The sequence below is a fragment of the Carassius gibelio genome, chromosome B24 (assembly GCF_023724105.1).
Source record: "Carassius gibelio isolate Cgi1373 ecotype wild population from Czech Republic chromosome B24, carGib1.2-hapl.c, whole genome shotgun sequence".
Classification (NCBI taxonomy): Eukaryota; Metazoa; Chordata; class Actinopteri; order Cypriniformes; family Cyprinidae; genus Carassius; species Carassius gibelio.
Window position 1 is genome coordinate 17,574,908 of NC_068419.1, and position 20,061 is coordinate 17,594,968.

Genomic DNA, 20,061 nt, shown 5'->3' on the forward strand with positions numbered 1-20,061 from the left:
GTTCATGGCAGATGGGCTGAATGAAAATGTAGATTTACTCTTTGATAGTACGTGGCGCTATTGGAAAAGCATGTTCAGCTATTCGTACAATATTCTGGAGGGCCATGACTTGCTAATTTTTTTCAAAAACGCTGGTGGAGAAAGAGTAATGGTTTAATTTCAGTTAACTATAATAACTCTAGTGTCGTTAATACATCTTCATTAGTTTCAGATGAGGACTAAAATGTTCTTTGCTCACAACATCCATTAGCTACTTAAGCCACTAAGATCTGAAACCAGTAAAAGTGTATGTATGGTTGAAAGTTTGTGTGAGGATAGGCTAGTTTGATTTGTATAAGTCAAGCTACGTGCGATTGCTTAAGCTGCTGAGCTGGACGGAGGTCAAACATATGTCTGGATCATGTTACCCAACACTAGCGCTCATGCTGAACCCCAGACCATAACCAGACCTGCACACAACCAGAGCCACTTTCTCCAAGCGTAAAGGCCACAACATCTGCCTTCAAGATGGAGGTAACTTCTTATGAAGAGTGAAGGAGCCAGACTCTCAAACTTGTCTTTCTTGTGTCTTTGCTAAAATCATGATACTGTAGATGGGGCTCTTGATTTGCTAGCGTTTCTTTAAATTGAATTCTTTACAAATGCTTGAGCTTCTGCTGTCCAAATAACTACATTTGGTGACAGAAATTACACACTTCACTTTTAAATAAAGAGAATCTGTAAATGTAATATATTTGGTTTTTCATGTATTAGTAATTTTAAGGATTGTGTTCACTCTACATTTCTATATTCACTAACACATTTTTATATACTGTATATATAAAAAAGCCTCTTTTTAGCCTCATCTGATCAGCGAGGCTGCATTAATTTGATCAAAAATACAGTAATATTTTAAAAACTTATTATGATTAATTAAATTAAATTTATTTTGTCATTTAATTTTTTAAGGGAAGATTGTTTCTGAAAGTTTTAATAGACTTATAAATTGTAACCTTTTCATATTTCAATTCTGACATTCTTTTTTGGTAGTTCCCACAATTCTGCCTTTTTCTGGCAATTCTGAGTTTATATCTCAACAGTTCTGAGTTTATATCTCACAGTTATCTATATCTCTCAATAATGTGTTTATTTGTTGGAATTCTTTGTTTATATTTCACAATTCAGCGTTTATATCTTGCAATGCTGCATTTACCTTCCAATTATTTATTTATATCCCTCAATTCTGCATTTATTTGTTGCGATTCTTCAGTTAAATTTCAATTCAGTGTTTATATCTTGCAATTGTTTAAATCCTGAAATGTAGCGTTTAAAATATGGCAATTCACTATTGTGCATATTAAAAATTCTGCTTTTATTTCTGGCATTCAATTATATCTTATTATTTCAGCGTTTATTTCTTGCAATTATTTCTGTATGTCTTAGGATCTCACAATTCGTTTTTCTTCACAGTTGAGAGTTACGAAGTTGGGATTGAGAGGAAAATCTGAATTGTGAATTTCTTTTTAGAATGTTCAAAAGAAAAACATTTGTTTGAAATAGAATTTTTTTTTTTAACATTATAAAGCTCTTACTGACAATTCTAAACAATTTAATGCATCCTTGATGAATAAAATAAATAAATAAACAAACCTTCCTTTTTTTTTGTGATTTAGGGTGATCATGACTTTTTTATTGGTGCGCACACATGTTAATGGAAGCTAACCCTCAGGGCTGATAGGAGCCAAAAACAACAGCAGGCATCTGAAGGAGATCTGAGCCTGACTGCATCAGTGTTTGACTGAACACAAACACACGCTCATGCCATGCATTACGCAAACCATAGGCTCATGAAAACTTACCCAACCAATTGTATAAACACTTTTATCAGACATGGAGAGCAATGACTAAGCATTCAAGAAATGAAAAACTGATCTTGAGTTTTGTAAGAGAAGGAGGGTGCCAGCTTAAAACTATAACAAAAATGTCTTTAGATGTTTGTAAGTGCTCTAAATGTGTTTCTTTGACCTCTGTGAACAAACCGGATTCATACACTCACTTTTCATTGTCTCTTTAGCATCCTTTCTTTTATTTCAGTGTTTGTAAGGCAGCGGTGCATTTGGAATATGTTTTTTTTCTGATTTCGTTCAAGATATGTTTTGTAGATAAATTCCATCTTACTGTAGGTTTAATATCTAATCTTGTTTTACTAATAGTTGTACATTATAATGTATATTTAATTTTTTTTTTCATTTTTAATTATTATTTCTGAGAATGTCCCATCAACTTGCATTCATTTAATTTCAGTCACGTAAGCAAACTAAAGGATGCATATATTCTCTCAGTATTATTCTCTGATATGAATATTGTATTTTATGTAATTTGGAATGTAAAATGTAAATGTAGTTTAATTTGTAATTAAGGAATGCAATTTGGTGGTTAATAGCATTATACAGTATTAGCAACAAGGTTATTGTAAATAAAAATCATAAGAAAAAGTTACATGAAATTATAATTAACAGGTATAAAGTTATAAAATAACTAAAATAAACCTGAAACAACAATTATAGTAAAAATGGCAAAAGCATAAAATAAAATACCTAAACTTTTAACAAAAATGCAAATAAAACAGAACATGTATAAATAAAAACTGGTTCAAAATATTAATAAAAACTACTTTTTCAAAGACACAAAAATATTTGACCGGCAACAGTCCAGGATTGTAAAACCTCATTTATTTTTTATGTTTTACCTTAAACTGTTATTTTAAGCAGCATGTGTCAAACTCTACTTGCTCTAAAAATCATTGCATCTGAAACTAATCATACAGATATTTATTTTACAGATGCTTTTATCCAAAGCCATATTCATAGTTTTAGATCGAGCCACAAAATTTGGCCTTATATAGTTTCATCTGTTTATAAATATGACCAGAAAACGGTTTCATATCAAGCAGATATAAGTCAGACTTAGACTTGTGGCAAGAGTTATAGCAAAATGCACATGAGGAGAGCATTACAGTAATATTTCATAACAACCCTGTAATGAGAACCAGCTACTAGTCAATCTTTCATTCAATGGTTTCTTGTAAATCTTTGCACGATGGCTACTAATGTCATGCTCTGGCATTATTATAAACAAACCTAACCGTATTTGTTGTATCTCAGAGAGCCTTTTTGGCTCTTGAAGGCTATTATTTGATTATGCTCTCTGTATTTCTTACATGCTCTTCATGATTTAAAGTTCAGTATTCTTTCCACATGTTTTCATGATGCCTGTTTGTCTGATGCTGTCTTTTTGCGAAGTACCCCTAGGCAAAAAAAAAAAATGCCATAAAAGTATTCTTTATGACTTTAATTTTCTTATAAAATTCTTATCAGTCTTGCATTCCAAGGAGCTGTTAACTTCAGAAACAGAACTCTGTGATTCATATTAAAGAACGTCTTGGTTACTTATGTAACCCTCGTTCCCTGAAGGAGGGAACGGAGACGTTACAAATGGGATCTTGCCCGAGAGCCCAATCACCTTCGAGTGGTACAAAATGAGCCAATGGTACACAAAGTACGATGGTCTGTGGAATTTGCATCGTGAGCTCCGCCCCGCAGAGCGGGGATATAAGGAGCAGCACGAGCAACTCACATTCAAGTCTTCGCTGAGGAGCCGAGGCAGTGACCCGGCCGTTCAGCGGAACAGCAATGTGGGAACGAGAGTTACATACCTAACCAAGTCGTTCCCTTTCAGGCGGTCACGTTCAACGTTACGAATGGAGTCCCTTACAAAACGCCACATGGATGTCTTCCAGCGACCCGTGTGAGTGATAGCACCCTGTCATGAGGCCAGCATGAGTGAGGGCCTATAGCATACACAGAATACACTGGATAGCATAGTCCAGCTGGTATAATGTATGCTAGCAGGCTGCCTGCCCGTGGGAGGACTTACAGAAGGCAGGTATCCACCTAGGTGGTGATACATAAGAACTCTGAGGTACCCAGCCCGCAGGGTGGAAGTTTCAACGACAGAGCTGGCAAGGGGCTTGCCAAGGGAGAGACACATGCTGCGGAGAGACTTATTGTGGACATAAGCACGTGGGATTGCCCAGAGAAAGGGGAATCACAACACATGGAGGCACCTAGTCCCACACAGGGCTAACCAAAGGGCATGTACGCAAGTGTTGGACATCAAAAGTGCTGGAAGAACCCAGGGTACTGACTGAGGAACTCACCTGAGGGGAATAGCGCACGCATCCAGTCTGCGGAGTGGAATGGCGCAGCAAGCGGATTGACACCGAGCAGGTCCTTACTGGGTACCCTTACTGAGTACCTAGGAGGACACGGGCTCTACACGGAGATTATAAAATCTTGTGAATGTGTTAGGTGTCACCCAGCTCGCAGCTCTACAGATGTCTGTTAGTGAGGCGCCATGCGCCAGCGCCCAGGAGGAAGCTACGCTCCTAGTTGAGTGAGCTCTCACCCCTAGGGGGCATGGCAGGTCTTGAGCCTGATAAGCCAGGACAATAGCATCCACTATCCAGTGGGATAAACTCTGCTTGGAGACAGCATTTCCCTTCTGCTATTGGCCAGGGAGGGGCTGTCACGAGGAGTACAAGTTCGGGGAACCAGGTCCGGCCGGGCCAAAAAGGTGCAACCATGAGGACCTCCTCCTCGTCCTCCCTGATCTTGCACAACATCTGTGCAAGAAGGCTCACTGGGGGAAACGCATACTTGCACAGGTCCAGCGGCCAGCTGTGTGCCAGGGCATCTGTGCCGAGGGTGCCCTCGGTCAGGGAGTAAAACAACTAGCAGTGGGGACTTTCTGGAGAGGCAAACAGGTCTACCTGAGCATCTCCATAGTGTTCCCAAATCAGCTGAACCGACTGGGGGTGGAGTCTCCATTCCCCGGGGCGAGACTGCTGCCGTGAGAGCTCGTCGGCTGCACGATTGAGCCTGCCCAGAATGTGAATGGCACGAGGCGACCTCAGATGCTTGTGACTCCACAAGAGGAGATGGGGAGCGAGTTGCGACATGCGGCGGGAGCGTAGACCATCCTAACGGTTGATGTAGGCTATGGTCGCAATGTTGTTCTTATGGACCAGAATGTGCTTGTCCTTCAGCAGGGCCCTGAAGCGGTGCAGAGCAAGCCGTACTGCTAGCAACTCGAGGCAATTGACATGCCACTGAAGTCCAGGAGCCCGACGCAGCATGCCTGTTGCACATGGCACCCCAACCCGTGGCAGAGGCATCTGTTGACACAACAACATGTCGGGTTGAAGTTTCGGCGGCAGGCCAGAGTGATGGTCCCTCGGAGCATGCCCTGTTGCCATGCCCATCTCAGGACTCGGTCGTGAAGTTAGTGCTGAATCGGACTCATTTGGAGTAGTCAGAGCGGTATGCCACGGCGGATGCCATATGCCCCAGGAGCCTCTGAAACAGTTTCAGTGGAACTGCTCTCTTGCCCTCAAATTGTCTCAGGCAATTCAGCAGTGACTGCGCACGAATTGGCGACCGAGTCTATTTTTATATCGAGAAAAGAGATCCTCTGCACAGGGGAGAGCTTGCTCTTTTCCCAGTTGACCTGAAGACCCAGTCGGGCGAGGTGTCTGAGCTCCAGATCCCTGTGCTCGCACAACCGCTCTCGAGAGTGAGCTAGCATCAGCCAGTCGTCGAGGTAGTTGAGGATACGACACCTCGTTCCCTGAGAGGAGCCAGGGGTGCCTAATCCTTTCGTAAAGACGCGGGGAGACAGGGCCAACCAGAATGGGAGAACCTTGTACTGAAATGCCCGCCCCTCGAAAGCAATCCGAAGAAACGGTCTGTGTCAAGGAAGAATGGAGACATGAAAGTACGCGTGCTTCAGGTCGATCGCTGCAAACCAATCCATCGGACGAATGCATTTGAAAATGCACTTGGGCATTAGCATCTTGAACGGGAGTCTGTGCAGAGCTCGGTTCAAGGCACGCAAGTCCAGGATTGGCTGTAACCCACCTGTCTTCAACGCAAATCGACCTGTTACTCTTTTATGAAAAGAGAAAAGCTCTTTCAGGGGTGTTGCAGCACTCAGGGGAATGCGGGAGCTGTCGCAGGAAACCCAGACAAACCGCTGAATCGCGCCGTCACACCAACACCAGCTCTTGCTTGTAAACACTCCGGTGAAAGCAGCAAGCGATGTGCTCGGCTCCGAAGCGAAAGCTTGAATGCGTGTTGCTCGTGTTGCTCCTTATATCCCCGCTCTGCAAGGGCGGAGCTTGCGAAGCAAATTCCTCAGACCAAGGTACTTTGTGTACCATTGGCTCGTTTTGTACCACCCGAAGGTCATTGGGCTCTCGGGCAAGATCCCATTCGTAACGTCGAACGTGACCGACTGAAAGGGAACCAACAGTTAGGTCCATATATATTTGGACACTGACAGAAATCTTGCAATTTAGAAAATTAATTTGCTTGTTTTATTTTTTTGTTTAATTTTATTTATATTTTTCTGCCACAAAATTTAAAAATGGAATTAAAAAAGTAGTAATTAAAAAAGTAATTATGACTTTTTATCTCACAATTAGGACTTTTTTCTTGAAACTGTGAACATTTTTCCAGTTGCAAGTTTATCTTGCAATTGTTTTTTTTGTTTTTTTTTTCATGAAAAAATAAATAATATTGTTAATAAAAAAGTTAATAAAAATAAATCTCACAATTCAGACCTTTTTTCTTGCAATTCTTAAGTCAGATTTGTGAAACATAAACACATAATTACAAGAAAAATGTCAGCGTTGTGGGATAAAAATTAACAAGTTTATTATGCTTCTTTTTTGTTCAACAGAAAAATAACATTTAGCACGAACTCTTTCTTCTACAGTGACAGTGATGGAAAATAAAGCACTTTCATGTGCTCTGTTACTGATTATAATTCAGACATGATTGTGTCGTGATGGTGACATATGACATCTATACTTCAGGAAGCTGTTGGGCAAACAAGAAGTGTTCATATGTTTATCTGAGCAGTCAGCATTCATCCCCTTTCCTTTGTTTTTATACGGATCACTCGAGGTCATGCCTGTACAGTCAGGATGAACATGCATTGTTTAGTAATGCCTGAGCTGAGATCAGCTCTTCCTCCATTAGTCCTCATCACCTGTGCTGTGTCATGTGTAAGAACTGACTGTGAAACAGCAGCAGCTGCTTGAGACTGAATGTGTTCCTGTCAGAAAGGAAACTGCACATCTGGAAACACCTGGTGCTCATATTGTGTGCATTAGATGCACATGCAAAACAAGCAATTCCTAAGATTCAACTGCAATCCATATGTAACTTTTCACAAAGTGCTGGAAAACAGCTGAGCATTTACCATTTATTCAATTTTGCATGCATTTTTCCAAGAAGTGGCCGAAAAGTATTTGGGTTCTTTTTAAAGCACATAAAATATTTACATTTAAATTGCATTCATAATAAAATACTACACAAAGTGTCATTATCAAAGCATTTTTGCAATTGTGTTTAATCAAATGTTTCTAAGAGTGATTTTAGTGGCTGGATGGTTTATTTTATAAATGTTTTACAACCAGAAAGTGCCAAATAATTTTCTTTTATTTGTTTTTAACAATAATAATTTATTGTTGTACATTAAATGAAAAATGCATTTTTTAACATATATTTTTGCTTTAAAAGTGTTGTGTTTGTGCTGTATTTCTTACACATGGCTTTATTTCCACCTCCCTTCTGAGTGCATTGATAAAGCATTGTTCCCGTGTGTATGAGCTCCAGCACTGCCAGCCTTTTCATCTGTCTTCGTTTACTGTACCATCGCCAGCAATAAGAACGCCGCTCTGTTTGTCTTAATATTTTTGTGGCTTCCTCAGGACGTGGATATCCCTGCTCTCTAAAAATACAACTCTTTGTCCTACATGTTTTTAAGCGTAACTTCTCACAAAAGATCGATGTTTCCTCAAGTTCACTAACACTGACAACTGCTTCAGTGTGTGCATTCGGCTCAAAAAAACAACATCTTAAATAAATTGATTCATTTATCTAGCGAGCATGCATTGGATTGATCAAAAATTACAGTAAAGACATTTATAATTTTACAAAAGATTCTATTTCTAATAAATGCTGTTCTTTTGAACTTTCTGTTCATCTGTGAATCCTGAAAAATAAAATGGATCACCGTTTGCACAAAAGTATTGTGCAGCACAACTGTGTTCAACATTGCTAATAATCAGAAATGTTTCTTGAGCAGTAAATTATCATATTTTCATGATTTCTGAAGATCATGTGACACTGAAGACTGGATGAATGATGCTGAAAATACAGATGTGCATCACAGAAATAAATTACACTTTAACACAGATTCACACAGGAAACAGTTATTTTATACTATAATAATATTTCACAATATTTACTATTTTTTTTTATCAAATATATGCAGCTTTGGTGAGCAGAAGAGACTACTTTCAGAAACATTAAACAAATCTTAACTTGAAAAATGTTGAACAGTATATATTCTTTCAGGGTTTTTTAAATGATCATTACAGATAAAAATGCAATAAATACACATTAAAATGGTAATAATAATGATTACAAAGAATTGGCAGGTCACACATTGAATTTAATATGATTAATATTAATATTAATATTTTTATTGTTTGTTTATTTAGTATTTTGTGGTGAAAATTAAATAAAATAAATTTAAATAAAATAAAATAAAATAAATGGTCTCCAAACTGTTTTGTGAACAACCAGATGGATGGCTGAGTTTCAACAATAAGAAACCAATGGGTCTCTGTGAAGGCTTGTTTTTAGTTGAACTTCTCCTCGGATGATATTGTGAAAACAAATGAGAATGAAAAAGACCACCACATCTGAACACATCTAAATCGAATCTCTCCAAGTCCATGTAAGCAGAGAAGCTCCACACCTTCATGTGTGCTCCAGACAGAAGATACGCCGCTTTATTTCCCCGCTGGCTGTCTTCAGCATGATCTCTGTGTGTTTTCAGTCTTCCCACAAAGAAATATTATGAAATCATCAGACTTTCAATCGAGCAGTCTTTGTTTAGCAGACGTCCCTCCGGCCTCATCCTGAACGGTTTCCTGAGCGTCATCACGAAGGGCTTGAGATCCAGCGAGACAGCGCTAGACTGTAGATGGGAAAGATTTTAATGTTTCAGCTTTGATCTTAGACTCTAGACATATCTGAGAACGTCTCTATAACCCCCCCAACATCTGGTGTCTGTTAGTAATTGGGCTTAACAAAAGTATTTGGATACTCACCAGAGAAAAGAAAGTGATGGCCTGCTTAAATACAGTTATTATCTATGCTTTCTGATACGCTGATTTAGATTCAGGTATTTAGTGAAGTTAAGTGTGTATGTCATATAAATGTCAAGTGTAAGCCTCTAAGCTCTTTCCTTTGTATTTGGTTGAACTATTCCTTTAATATGAAATTAAACACATTTTCAGTGATGTCACGTGATATATGAGTGGTTTGAATCATTTTTGCCAATGTGATTCAGTTGCCGTGCAGTCCGCAGATTAATTGCATCAGTAATAATTTGTCAAGTCTTGTACAACTGCTTCAGTCTTGGAGGATGAAGAGACTCTGAATACCTGGAAGTGTCCCTGTAAACAGACACAGATTCAGTATACTATCAGTCACATGGGGTTTTGTTTGCATATTCTGCCCAACAAAAAACTTGAACGCAATGAATGTTGCCAAATGTTTTTCGGTGAGTGTTCTGCATCAGGGCTTGTGAAACGCACAAGATGCTCCGCTGTATTTTCAGCATCATTCCTCCAGTCTTCAGTGTCACATGATCTTCAGAAATCAGAATAATATGATGATTTACTGCTCAAGAAACATTTCTGATTATTATCAATGTTGAAAACAGTTATTCTGCACAATATTTTTGTTGAAAGTGTGATGCATTTTATTCACAGATAAACAGAAAGTTCAAAATAACAGCATTTATTTGAACATCTTTGGTAACATTATTAATCATACTGTCACTTTTGATTAATTTAATGCATCCTTGATGAATAAAAGTGATTGTTTCATTTAAATATATATATATATATATATATATATATATATATATATATATATATATATATATATATATATATATATATTTTTTTTTTTTTTTTTTTTTTTTTTTTACAATTTACAATATCCCTTTTTTTTTACATTTGTAAAGTTGTGCATACATAAATAGTTTAAAATTTTAGTTTTTGCAAATATGTTCATATTGCATGTTTTAGCAAAAACCCAGAAAGTTTGCATTCCTAAGAATAATAAAGAGATCAGGTTGAATAGTTTGTTAGTGCATGTTAATCTAACGAGAAAATAAAAGTCTTAATAGTGTTTCAAAATCAACACAAGATGAAATATAAATGATTCTGAAATGACTTTTCCATCAACCTTCTATTTCACAACATTTCAACAGCCAGTGGTTCTTAGTTGACTACATTCATGGTTCAAACCAGCAGACTTTTGACTAGCATCCTTGAGCTTTAGCCTCTACATCAGAAGATCGGATCTGTTTTGAACTCTTTCTTGTGTTGTTTTCAGGTTCATCATGGGAGAGATCAATACGGCAGCTGGGCTTTGAAAGGTAAGAGGTTTTCTTCTTCAGACGAGAGAGCTGGACTCCTCCGTGTTAATGTTGGCAACACAAACACATCGCTGGCTTTGTAGAGTGTGTGCTGTTTTCTTTGGAGGCTTTGAGCGAGGCTTGATGAGGATCCGACGGATGATCCATCAGAATGCAGCAAGAAACTGAATACTGAATAAAGTAATGTATCTGAAAATAATATAGATGATAAAACATGATCAGGGCAGGTCCATTTGTCCCCCCTCGCATATTATATGACAGAACAATGAAAGATATTGGGTAATGTTTTTCATAAAAACAGAAAAACTGTATCTTGGTATTGTCTTCCAACCACAGTGTTTGTTGAAACATGAACTGTAATGATGCAGCTTATATAACTAAAATGACAAAATGCACTAAAAGAGAAAATATCTTTTTGAACACGTGGAGCTCTGAAATAAGTTCACTTTAGCATACTTTTAAAAAGAGTACTTATCACGAAAAAACAAAACAAAACAAAACAAAACAATCAAATTATGCAAAAAGTGAGACATAATATTAAATTGTGTATTTAGGGTAAATATAATGCTAGCTAGGCTTATATGTACTTATCAAAACACCAATATAGTTCTTTGAGAGTTTAAAAGACAGAAAATACAATGACAGAAACACTTGTGAACTAAATATTTTTTTATTGTTTATCTGTCTGTGAATTAGTAAAATAATACAAAAAGTGAGAAAATATTATTTAATTGTGCATATTTGTGGTGTATAAAATGCAAGCTATAAAATACAAAAATAACCAACAAACATACAAATCAATAAATCTTTTATTTCAGAAATATTTGAAATGTTATTTTTATCAGTGACTTCTATAACATAAAAGCTTCAAACACAATGCAATGTGCATGTGATGATGTACAGTACAATATAGAAACTGTTCAGCATTGTCAGCTGTGTTTTCATTTCATTTTATTTCAATGGTAATGCATTTAGTATAATTTAGTATAGGCCCTATTAAATTAAAATGAAACTAAATGTATGCATTTAGCAGAGGCTTTTATCCAAAGCGACTTACAGTGCATTCAGGCTAACATGTCTTCCCTGGGAATCGAACCCACAACCTTGCACTTACAAACACAATGCTCTACCACTTGAGCCACAGGAACACAATTACCTTAAATGATGTGAAAAACAACACAAACAAAAATCGCACTCTTTATTGTACCGAAATCCTACTGATATGTCACTTGCATAATCATTTGGAACACGGTGTAATGTGAGGTGAACCTGGCAGACTGTCGAATATTTGGCTAGATTTACAAACAGCGGGTCTCACAATTACTGCATTAGTGTTGTAGAGTTTAAGGCCAGCGTTTGCGTTTCATTGGTCCAGTTGGCAGAAACGCTTGGGAGAAGAGCATCTGAACACTGAGTCCGCTCACAGCATCTGGATCTGGTTAGAACAGGCATGTTAGTCGTGATCTGTGTTATGTTAGTGACAGACAGCTGTAATTCACCTGAATGTAGAGGAAAAGCAGTGTCTGGAAGTCTAGCACGAACCATATGTGCTGTGAGCCAGATTACATAATAATGCCTTATGCAGCTGTTGTGACTACATGAATGTGTGTACAGCATTACACAACACTGCTAATGTAACAGCCAGGGACATGCTAAAATCACTCATAACACCTTAGCAATTGCATTGCAACACTCTGGTAACCATCTACAACAACTTGGTAAATACAGGTGCTGGTCATATAATAAAGTTGATTTATTTCACTAATTGCATTCAAAAAGTTAAACGTATATATCATATTCATTCATTGCACACAGACTGATATATGCATTTTATTTATTGTTTATTTCTTTTAATTTTGATGATTATAACTGACAACTACGGAAAATCCCAAATTCAGTATCTCAGAAAATTAGAATATTCCTTAAGACGAATACAAAGAAAGGATATTCAGAAATCTTGGCCAACTGAAAGGTATGAGCATGTGCAGCACTCAATACTTAGTTGTGTCTCTTTTGTCTGAATGACTGCAGCAATGCGGCGTGGCATGGAGTGGATCAGTCTGTGGCACTGCTCAGGTGTTATGAGAGCCCAGGTGTCTCTGATAGTGGCCTTCAGCTCTTCTGCATTCTTGGGTCTGACATATCACATCTTCCTCTTCACAATACCCCACAGATTGTCTAGGAGGTTAAGGTCAGGAGAGTTTGCTGGCCAATTAAGAACAGGGATACCATGGTCCTTAAACCAGGTACTGGTAGCTTTGGCACTGTGTGCAGGTGCAGAGTCCTGTTGGAAAATGAAATCTGCATCTCCATAAAGTTGGTCAGCAGCAGGAAGCATGAAGTGCTCTAAAACTTCCTGCTATATGGCTGTGTTGACCTTTGACCTCAGAAAACACAGTGGACCAACACCAGCAGAAGACATGGCACCCCAAACCATCACTGACTGTGGAAACTACACTGGACCTCAATCAACGTGGATCGTGTGCCTCTCCTCTCTTCCTCCAGACTCTGGGACCCTGATTTCCAAAGGAAATGCAAAATTTACTTTCATCAGAGAACATAACTGTGCACCACTCAGCAGCAGTCCAGTCCTTTCTGAAGCGAGACGCTTCTGACGCTGTCTGTTGTTCAAGAGTGTCTTGACACAAGGAATGCTGAAACCCATGTCTTGCATACGTCTGTGTGTAGTGGTTCTTGAAGCACTGACTCCAGCTGCAGTCCACTCTTTGTGAATCTCCCCCACATTTCTGAATGGGTTTTGTTTCTCAATCCTCTCCAGGGTGCAGTTATCCCTATTGCTTGTACACTTTTTTTCTACCACATCTTTTCCTTCCCTTCGCCTCTCTATTAATGTGCTTGGACACAGAGCTCTGTGAACAGCCAGCCTCTTTTGCAATCACCTTTTGTGTCTTGTCCTCCTTGTGCAACGTGTCAAAGGTCGTCTTTAGGACAACTGTCAGGTCAGCAGTCTTCCCCATGATTGTGTATCCTACAGAACTAGACTGAGAGATCATTTAAAGGCTTTGCAGGTGTTTTGAGTTAATTAGCTGATTTGAATGTGGCACCAGGTGTCTTCAATATTGAACCTTTTCACAATATTCAAATTTTCTGAGATACTGAATTTGGGATTCTCCTAAGTTGTCAGTTATAAACATCAAATTAAAAGAAAAAAAAAAAAAGAAATATATCCGTCTGTGTGTAATGAATGAGGAAGTTTATTTGTACAGTATTGTGCTTTTCAACATAATGAATATACACGAAAATAAAGAATGAAGATAGCGCGCTGCTGTAAAGCCTCATGTGTGATGTGGAGCGGGAATATTTGAGAGACGTGGAGCTCTAATCAGATTCATGTGCACTCAAGCTTTGTTTGGTTTATCATATCAACATTTCATTTCTTCTACTAAACTGTGTGGAGTGTTGTCAAAACTTTATCAGTTTCCTTCCATTTTAAAACACCAGTTTACAAGATTTTTTTCCAACCCAGACAAGGCTTTGTTTAGTCTACTGTATGTGAAGAAACACTCACAAATTATGCTTGCAACAACCATATGCCTGATCTAGTCCATCATTCACCAATATAGATTATTGTTCGTTTTACTTTCTCTCTGTTGTACCGTATCTGACCAGATTTCCCACACAACTTCCTCTGGCAGCTTGTCACTAATGGGGTCAACAAACCGTGAAATGTCAAAATAATCCTTTGTGTGTTTTCTATTTAAATTGGACTTGCACGGTATAAATCAGACATGTTTTTCTTAAATATCCCATTAAAACACAAGGGAGATGGAAACAGACGCTTCATTATGAGCATCGCCACACGAAGCCTGAATCGCACCACTGTGCCGCGTGTTACTCTTGGACGGAAGAAACCCAACGCATCTTTGGAAGCGACCCTCCCAGCATGCACTAGGCTCACTGTTATTTTCTGTACAAATAATTAGGCTGTGATTGTGAGGTTTGTGAGGAAGACGAGCGATTTGGAAGCAGGTAATCAGAGGAGGAGGCCGGTTTATCGGTCAGGCTGACTGACCTCGCTCCACTTTATAAGCCAACAACAAGGCGTTTATAGGAACAAACTCTCATGACTCAGTGGAGAATGAAGTGTACTTATGATTCATGGCTTCCACTGCACTTTGGCCCTTTGCAAGCCGTCCTGTCCACAGTGGATTTGGCTTCTCTTTGACTCGCTCAGCAAACAGAAAGCTTCAGTGATTCGGCCTCAGTGCATCTATTGTGTTTGAAACGGGACAAAAACGGTCATCTCCAACCGAACTGATCTACTCTTCTAAACTACAGCTTTCAACGCTGTATGTTTGCGGTGTCCTGCTGTCGGGTATTGGGTGTGTGTGTGTGTGTGTGTGTGTGTGTGGCCTCTTTTGATTGTCTGAAGTGACTCAGATCGCTGGGAGTCTCAGTGCTATTGCAGCAAATACCGTAAGCGTTCTGTATCCCATCATGCATCACAGAAGGCCTTGTTGTTGTAGCACACAGCCGTCCCACACTGCTGGAAGGCTTTTGTAAGTCTGATGACAGACGTCTGTCGTTATGGATCTCACTGAGAGATGAGATTGGATTACTCCGTGAGCAGATGACCTGCTGGACCTTTGAAATGTGTTTAGTTTAGTTCAGATCGCTTGATTTGAAGACCTGTCAAGACACTCCTGATCCCTGAATTATAGAGTTTTTTTTGTTTTTGTTTGTTTGTTTCTGCAAAACAAGGATATCTCTATTTGGGTCAGTCTATATTTTAGGGTACATTTATGTCCATTGTTGATCATTACATTTGTTTCTAACAATTTTCTAAAGGAATGACTTATTTTACACATTAACCCTTGAGCAACCTTATGGACATTTTTGTCTTTTTCAATTTTTTATTTGTTTATTTATTTATTAATAATTTTGCTTGTGTTAATGCCAACTGCTTACATTTTGGGACAGGTGTGTATTTTTATTGCCATTTTAATATTTAACTCTCATTTCTTTTAATAAATATGTTTTACACTATACGTAAAATAAAAACAACAACAACAACAACAACAACAAAGTTCTTTCAGCACCTTAAGGACAAAAAAAGCACCTTAATGGAAAACCATTAAAATGCCAATTTTTAATCCCAGTGCCATTTAACTATAAAATGATGCAGTCTTTGTTAATAAGCTTTCATTCTGCTATTGATCAAAAACAAATGCATTTTATCTGGTCTTTTTTTCCATGATTTCTTGGCTCAGCAGAAAACGCTCTGGATGATGACGCAGTTTATTTTTTTCGTAATCCAGTGAACAAAAGAGTTTTGTTTCTAAAGTTTGCAGTCCTGTCCCTTGAAATCTACGACTTGCTGCAGTTTAATTTTATAGCAGTATTTGTGCATGCTGTTTGTCATATATAATGCATCAGAATTAGACGTCTTGCTGGAATGTGGCTCCATTGGGTTTGTTTTGTGAAAGCTCCTTTGCTTGAGTTTGTTTGGACAGTTTCTCGCTGGCTCAGTCTGGAAGCAGCTGATCTCTGCTCCATTTCACTGGTATTTAAGCACTGGAGTAATGTCTAGCACTTGGCTCCGGTTGGGTCTGTGGGATCCGCCGCCTCCTGCTGAGACACCTGGTGAAACGCCAGCCAGCCTCGGCCCACATTCCTCCGCTCGTTAAAACAAAACCGCCTTTACCCTAACCTCACCACCAATCCATGCAGATCAGCGTCTCGGTTTGTTCTTGAATCGAATTCAATCGCCTAATTGCTCGCTCAGTGTCCAGCAGTGAAAGTAGAAGGTTTGCTCTGTGCACTTCAGTGGTTCCCGTAATTCTTTGCTTTTACCCAAATCAGTGCCATCTGTGGCCCTTCTCCTTTGTCTTCAGCTGCGTCTGCTCACAGTTTTCTCTTAATGAGCTCGCCGAGATGAAAGGTCTCTCTGAGCAATGCTGTAAACTGTTTAGAGACAGCGGACGTCATTACAAAGTGCATCTGCGCCGTCAGCCAATCACAGAGTGTTACGTTAACCATAACGTCTGCCACTTATTACAGTTTATGAAGCAAATATCACACACTTCAAAGCCATTGCATTGAGGCTCTTCAGGGAAGCTTTACTTTGAACGCTGGGATTTTGTCATGAGTCTGCCTAAACATTTATTTACAGCAATCTACGAGCAGGCAAAAGTAGCTTTTCCAGCTGATTTATAAAATAAATATTTAAAATGTAAAAAATAAATATGAATTATTATTAATTAATTGATTGATGGGGATTTTCCAGTGAGTCCAGCAGGTGGCAGCAAGTGACAGTTTTACGAGTGAGTCATTGAATCATTCATTCAAATGATTTGTTCAAAATACTGATTCATTCAGGAAACAAACACTACTTCTGTGTTGCTTGGAGTCGCGACAGTCATTCATAGTACATAATTAAGATAAATAGTTTTAAATATTTGTTGTTGGCAGGACAAAATTAGACAGAGGACTTTAAAATATTCTGTATAAAAAGTAAGTTACTCGATTTTGCTGTTTGACTGGATATTGGGCATATACATACATAATGTTGTCATATGAAGAATCAGTCATTATACCATTATAAAGACATTATAAAACCTTTTTTTTAATTTGTTTCAATAACCACCTTTGTTGAATATATCAGATTGATTCAAACAGCAAATTTATTTTTGAACGATTCATTAAAAGAGCGATACATGAGTCATTTGCTTGTGGAGTTTGTGATTCACTTAAAAGAGCCAGCTCTTAAGAGTCATTTGTTCGTGAATCGTTACACTTGTGTGGAGGGTTTGTTTTTGTGTGTATAGCTTGATGATGGCATTTTAGTATTATTTTAGGTTACGGTGTCTTATCACATTCTATACAGATTGAAAACTGTCAATTTTTATAATAAAAGTGAAGTTTTATTTATTTTTTTATTTGTTTGTAGTTTGATTGCCATTTGTATAACCACAGTCTTACGAAAAAAATAAATAATAATAAAATAAAATAAAATAATAATAATAATACTAATAATAGTAATTATTATTATTATTATTATTGACTTATCTATAGTCAGTGTAGCAAAACCATGATGATTTGTGGTTACCATGATTTTGGTATTTAAAATTTTCATGAGGGTAGTCAAGGTTTTCCTTTGAAATCTGTGCATTTTAGGTTTTTATTTTTATTTTTTTATTTTTTTTGTAATAAAGATATTAAGCAGATGGTCTACCAATGACTGCTAGCTGACATGTAGATCGAAACTTATTTGCAGTTAGAATCTCTAAAGTGGACGATCAAAATAAAGTGTTACCCATCTGCACACTATGTTAATGGTTGTGTTCACAGTCTTTGAACTTGATTTATTTTTTTATTTTTTTTTGCTGAAGCAGCTCTCTAACAGCTTATAAAAAGCACTGGATTTCAAACTTGCGCAAACGTCTGTTTCGTAAACCATTAAAGATCTGAAAACGAGCAGAAAAGTGTCGTTACAGATGTGTGAGTTTGAGATAAGTGGCGTTTCAGTTTTCCGCAGGGAGACGCGCTGCTCTCGAGGCTTGCATGAGCTGGTTTCATAATAAATGTCTCCGGGCCGAGCGCAGAAATGAGATCCAGATCCTGGGAGTCACAGGCTTTTATTGTAGAGCGGAGTGTTTTTGTGTTTTTAAGAGGCACTGCAGCTCATTGTTGCACTAAGAGCACTCATAACAACTCATTTAATCTTAAAAGTTATTTTAACTCACAAACAGTTCTAATTTACTTACACTGTATATAAGTTATGCATACACTACCAGTAAAAAGTTATTCATGTGTTTTATAAAAGTCTCTTCTGCTCACCAAGTCTGCATTTATTTGATCCAAAGTACAGCAAAATCAGTAATTTTGTGAAATATTTTTACTATTAAAAAAAAAACACATTTCTATTTGAATATAATTTTAAACTGTAATTTACTGTAAAATACATTCGGAAATAAATTATATATACTGTATAAATGCTGATATTTGGATCTTTCTATTTATAAAATAAAAACATGTTTTAAATATTATTAATAATAATAATAATAATCAGAAATGTTTCTTGAGCAGTAAATCATCATATTTTCCTGATTTCTGAAGATCATGTGACACTGAAGACTGGAGGAATGATGCTGAAAATACAGCGGAGCATCACAGAAATACATTACACTTTAACACAGATTCACACAGAAAAGTTATTTCACAATATTGCTGCTTTTGTTCTATGGTTAATCAAATAAATGCAAGCTTGGGGAGCAGAAGAGACTTAAAAAAAAAAGAAAGAAAAACATTAAAATTCTTACTGTTTTAAAACTTTTGACTGGAAGTGTATATTTATCTGGCATATTTTTTTATGATAAAGTATTTTCTCCTGTCGCAGTTTAATATGCAGAGACAACAGTGAGTAAACCCTGACTTCCCAAAGTGTGTAAACACCGAGTCTCTGTGGCTCTATCTAAACACTCCTCTGTTTATTGAGCGGTCCGAGCTGTCAGCTCCTGGCTCAAGCAGCGGTGACCGTGTACCGAACGGTAATAACTGTACGTGTGTGTGTGTGTGTGTGTGTCTCGCTGCAGTGTCCGAGGCGCAGACGCCGGGAACGGCATCCGAGTGTTCATCCCAGACATCGGCATGTTCGTGGTGGGTCTGGTCACGTGGCTCCTGTGTCGCAGTCTGAAGGATGTGTCTCAGCACAACTGTGACTTTGAGCTGGACGATCAGGTGAGGAAACACAACACACACACTCACACACACACACACACACTCACACACACACACACACACACACACACTCACACACACACACACACACTCACACACACACTCACACACACACACACACACACTCCTGAAGCCAACACTAGAGACCAAGACTGAGCGACGTGATCAAAAATACAATCGCAGTATCATTCCATAACAGTATTTCTCAAAATAATCATTTCATATCATTAATACAGAAGGAAATGCTTACCCACGTTTGTTTAGACCTGGAGAATGAATAAAGATGCAAGTTGTGTGATGACGTAAACTCCCGAGACTCTTTTCATTTTGGCTCAATGAAACGTGTCTTATTTTGCCGCAAACTCTGTTTTGTGTCATCAGTTTGATTTCACCATAAAAATGGTAGAATAGAATAAACCATAATCTTTTAAAATTGATTTAAAATTGATTGATAATTAATGCATTTATATATTCATTTATATTTTTGTCAAATAAGGTACTGAAGAACAGAATAAGTGTACTGTATAAATCAAAACACGGATGGAATAATACATAGGTTATATAATGCTTAAAATACAAATAAAATATTGCAAATGCACTCCATGTGAAGGCTCTAGACCACAGGAATTAATCTAAATATAAATTGTTTGTTTAAAGAAAAAAAGTTTTCTAATTTATTTTTCTAGATTCTGTTTTTCAGGATTCTTTGATGAATAAAAAGTTAAAAAGGAGCATTTTTTTTAAATAGCAATCTTTTCTAACAATATACAATACAGCTCAAAAGTCTCAAAAGTA

At 37.7% G+C, this 20,061-nt stretch overlaps 1 protein-coding gene across 2 annotated transcripts in view; it reads left to right on the plus strand.

The window, feature by feature from the left end:
• The window catches only part of LOC128013124 (piezo-type mechanosensitive ion channel component 2), a 98,631-nt gene that overhangs the window by 27,463 nt on the left and 51,107 nt on the right, over positions 1-20,061 (plus strand). For both annotated transcript variants that reach the window (XR_008183241.1, XM_052595835.1), the window contains exons 4-5: positions 10,524-10,566; positions 19,122-19,266. Coding sequence is in view for 1 of the 2 variants with exons in the window: in XM_052595835.1 (XP_052451795.1) it covers positions 10,524-10,566; positions 19,122-19,266 (188 nt within the window). In the remaining variant the exon portion in view is untranslated. The remainder of the gene's footprint in view (positions 1-10,523; positions 10,567-19,121; positions 19,267-20,061) is intronic.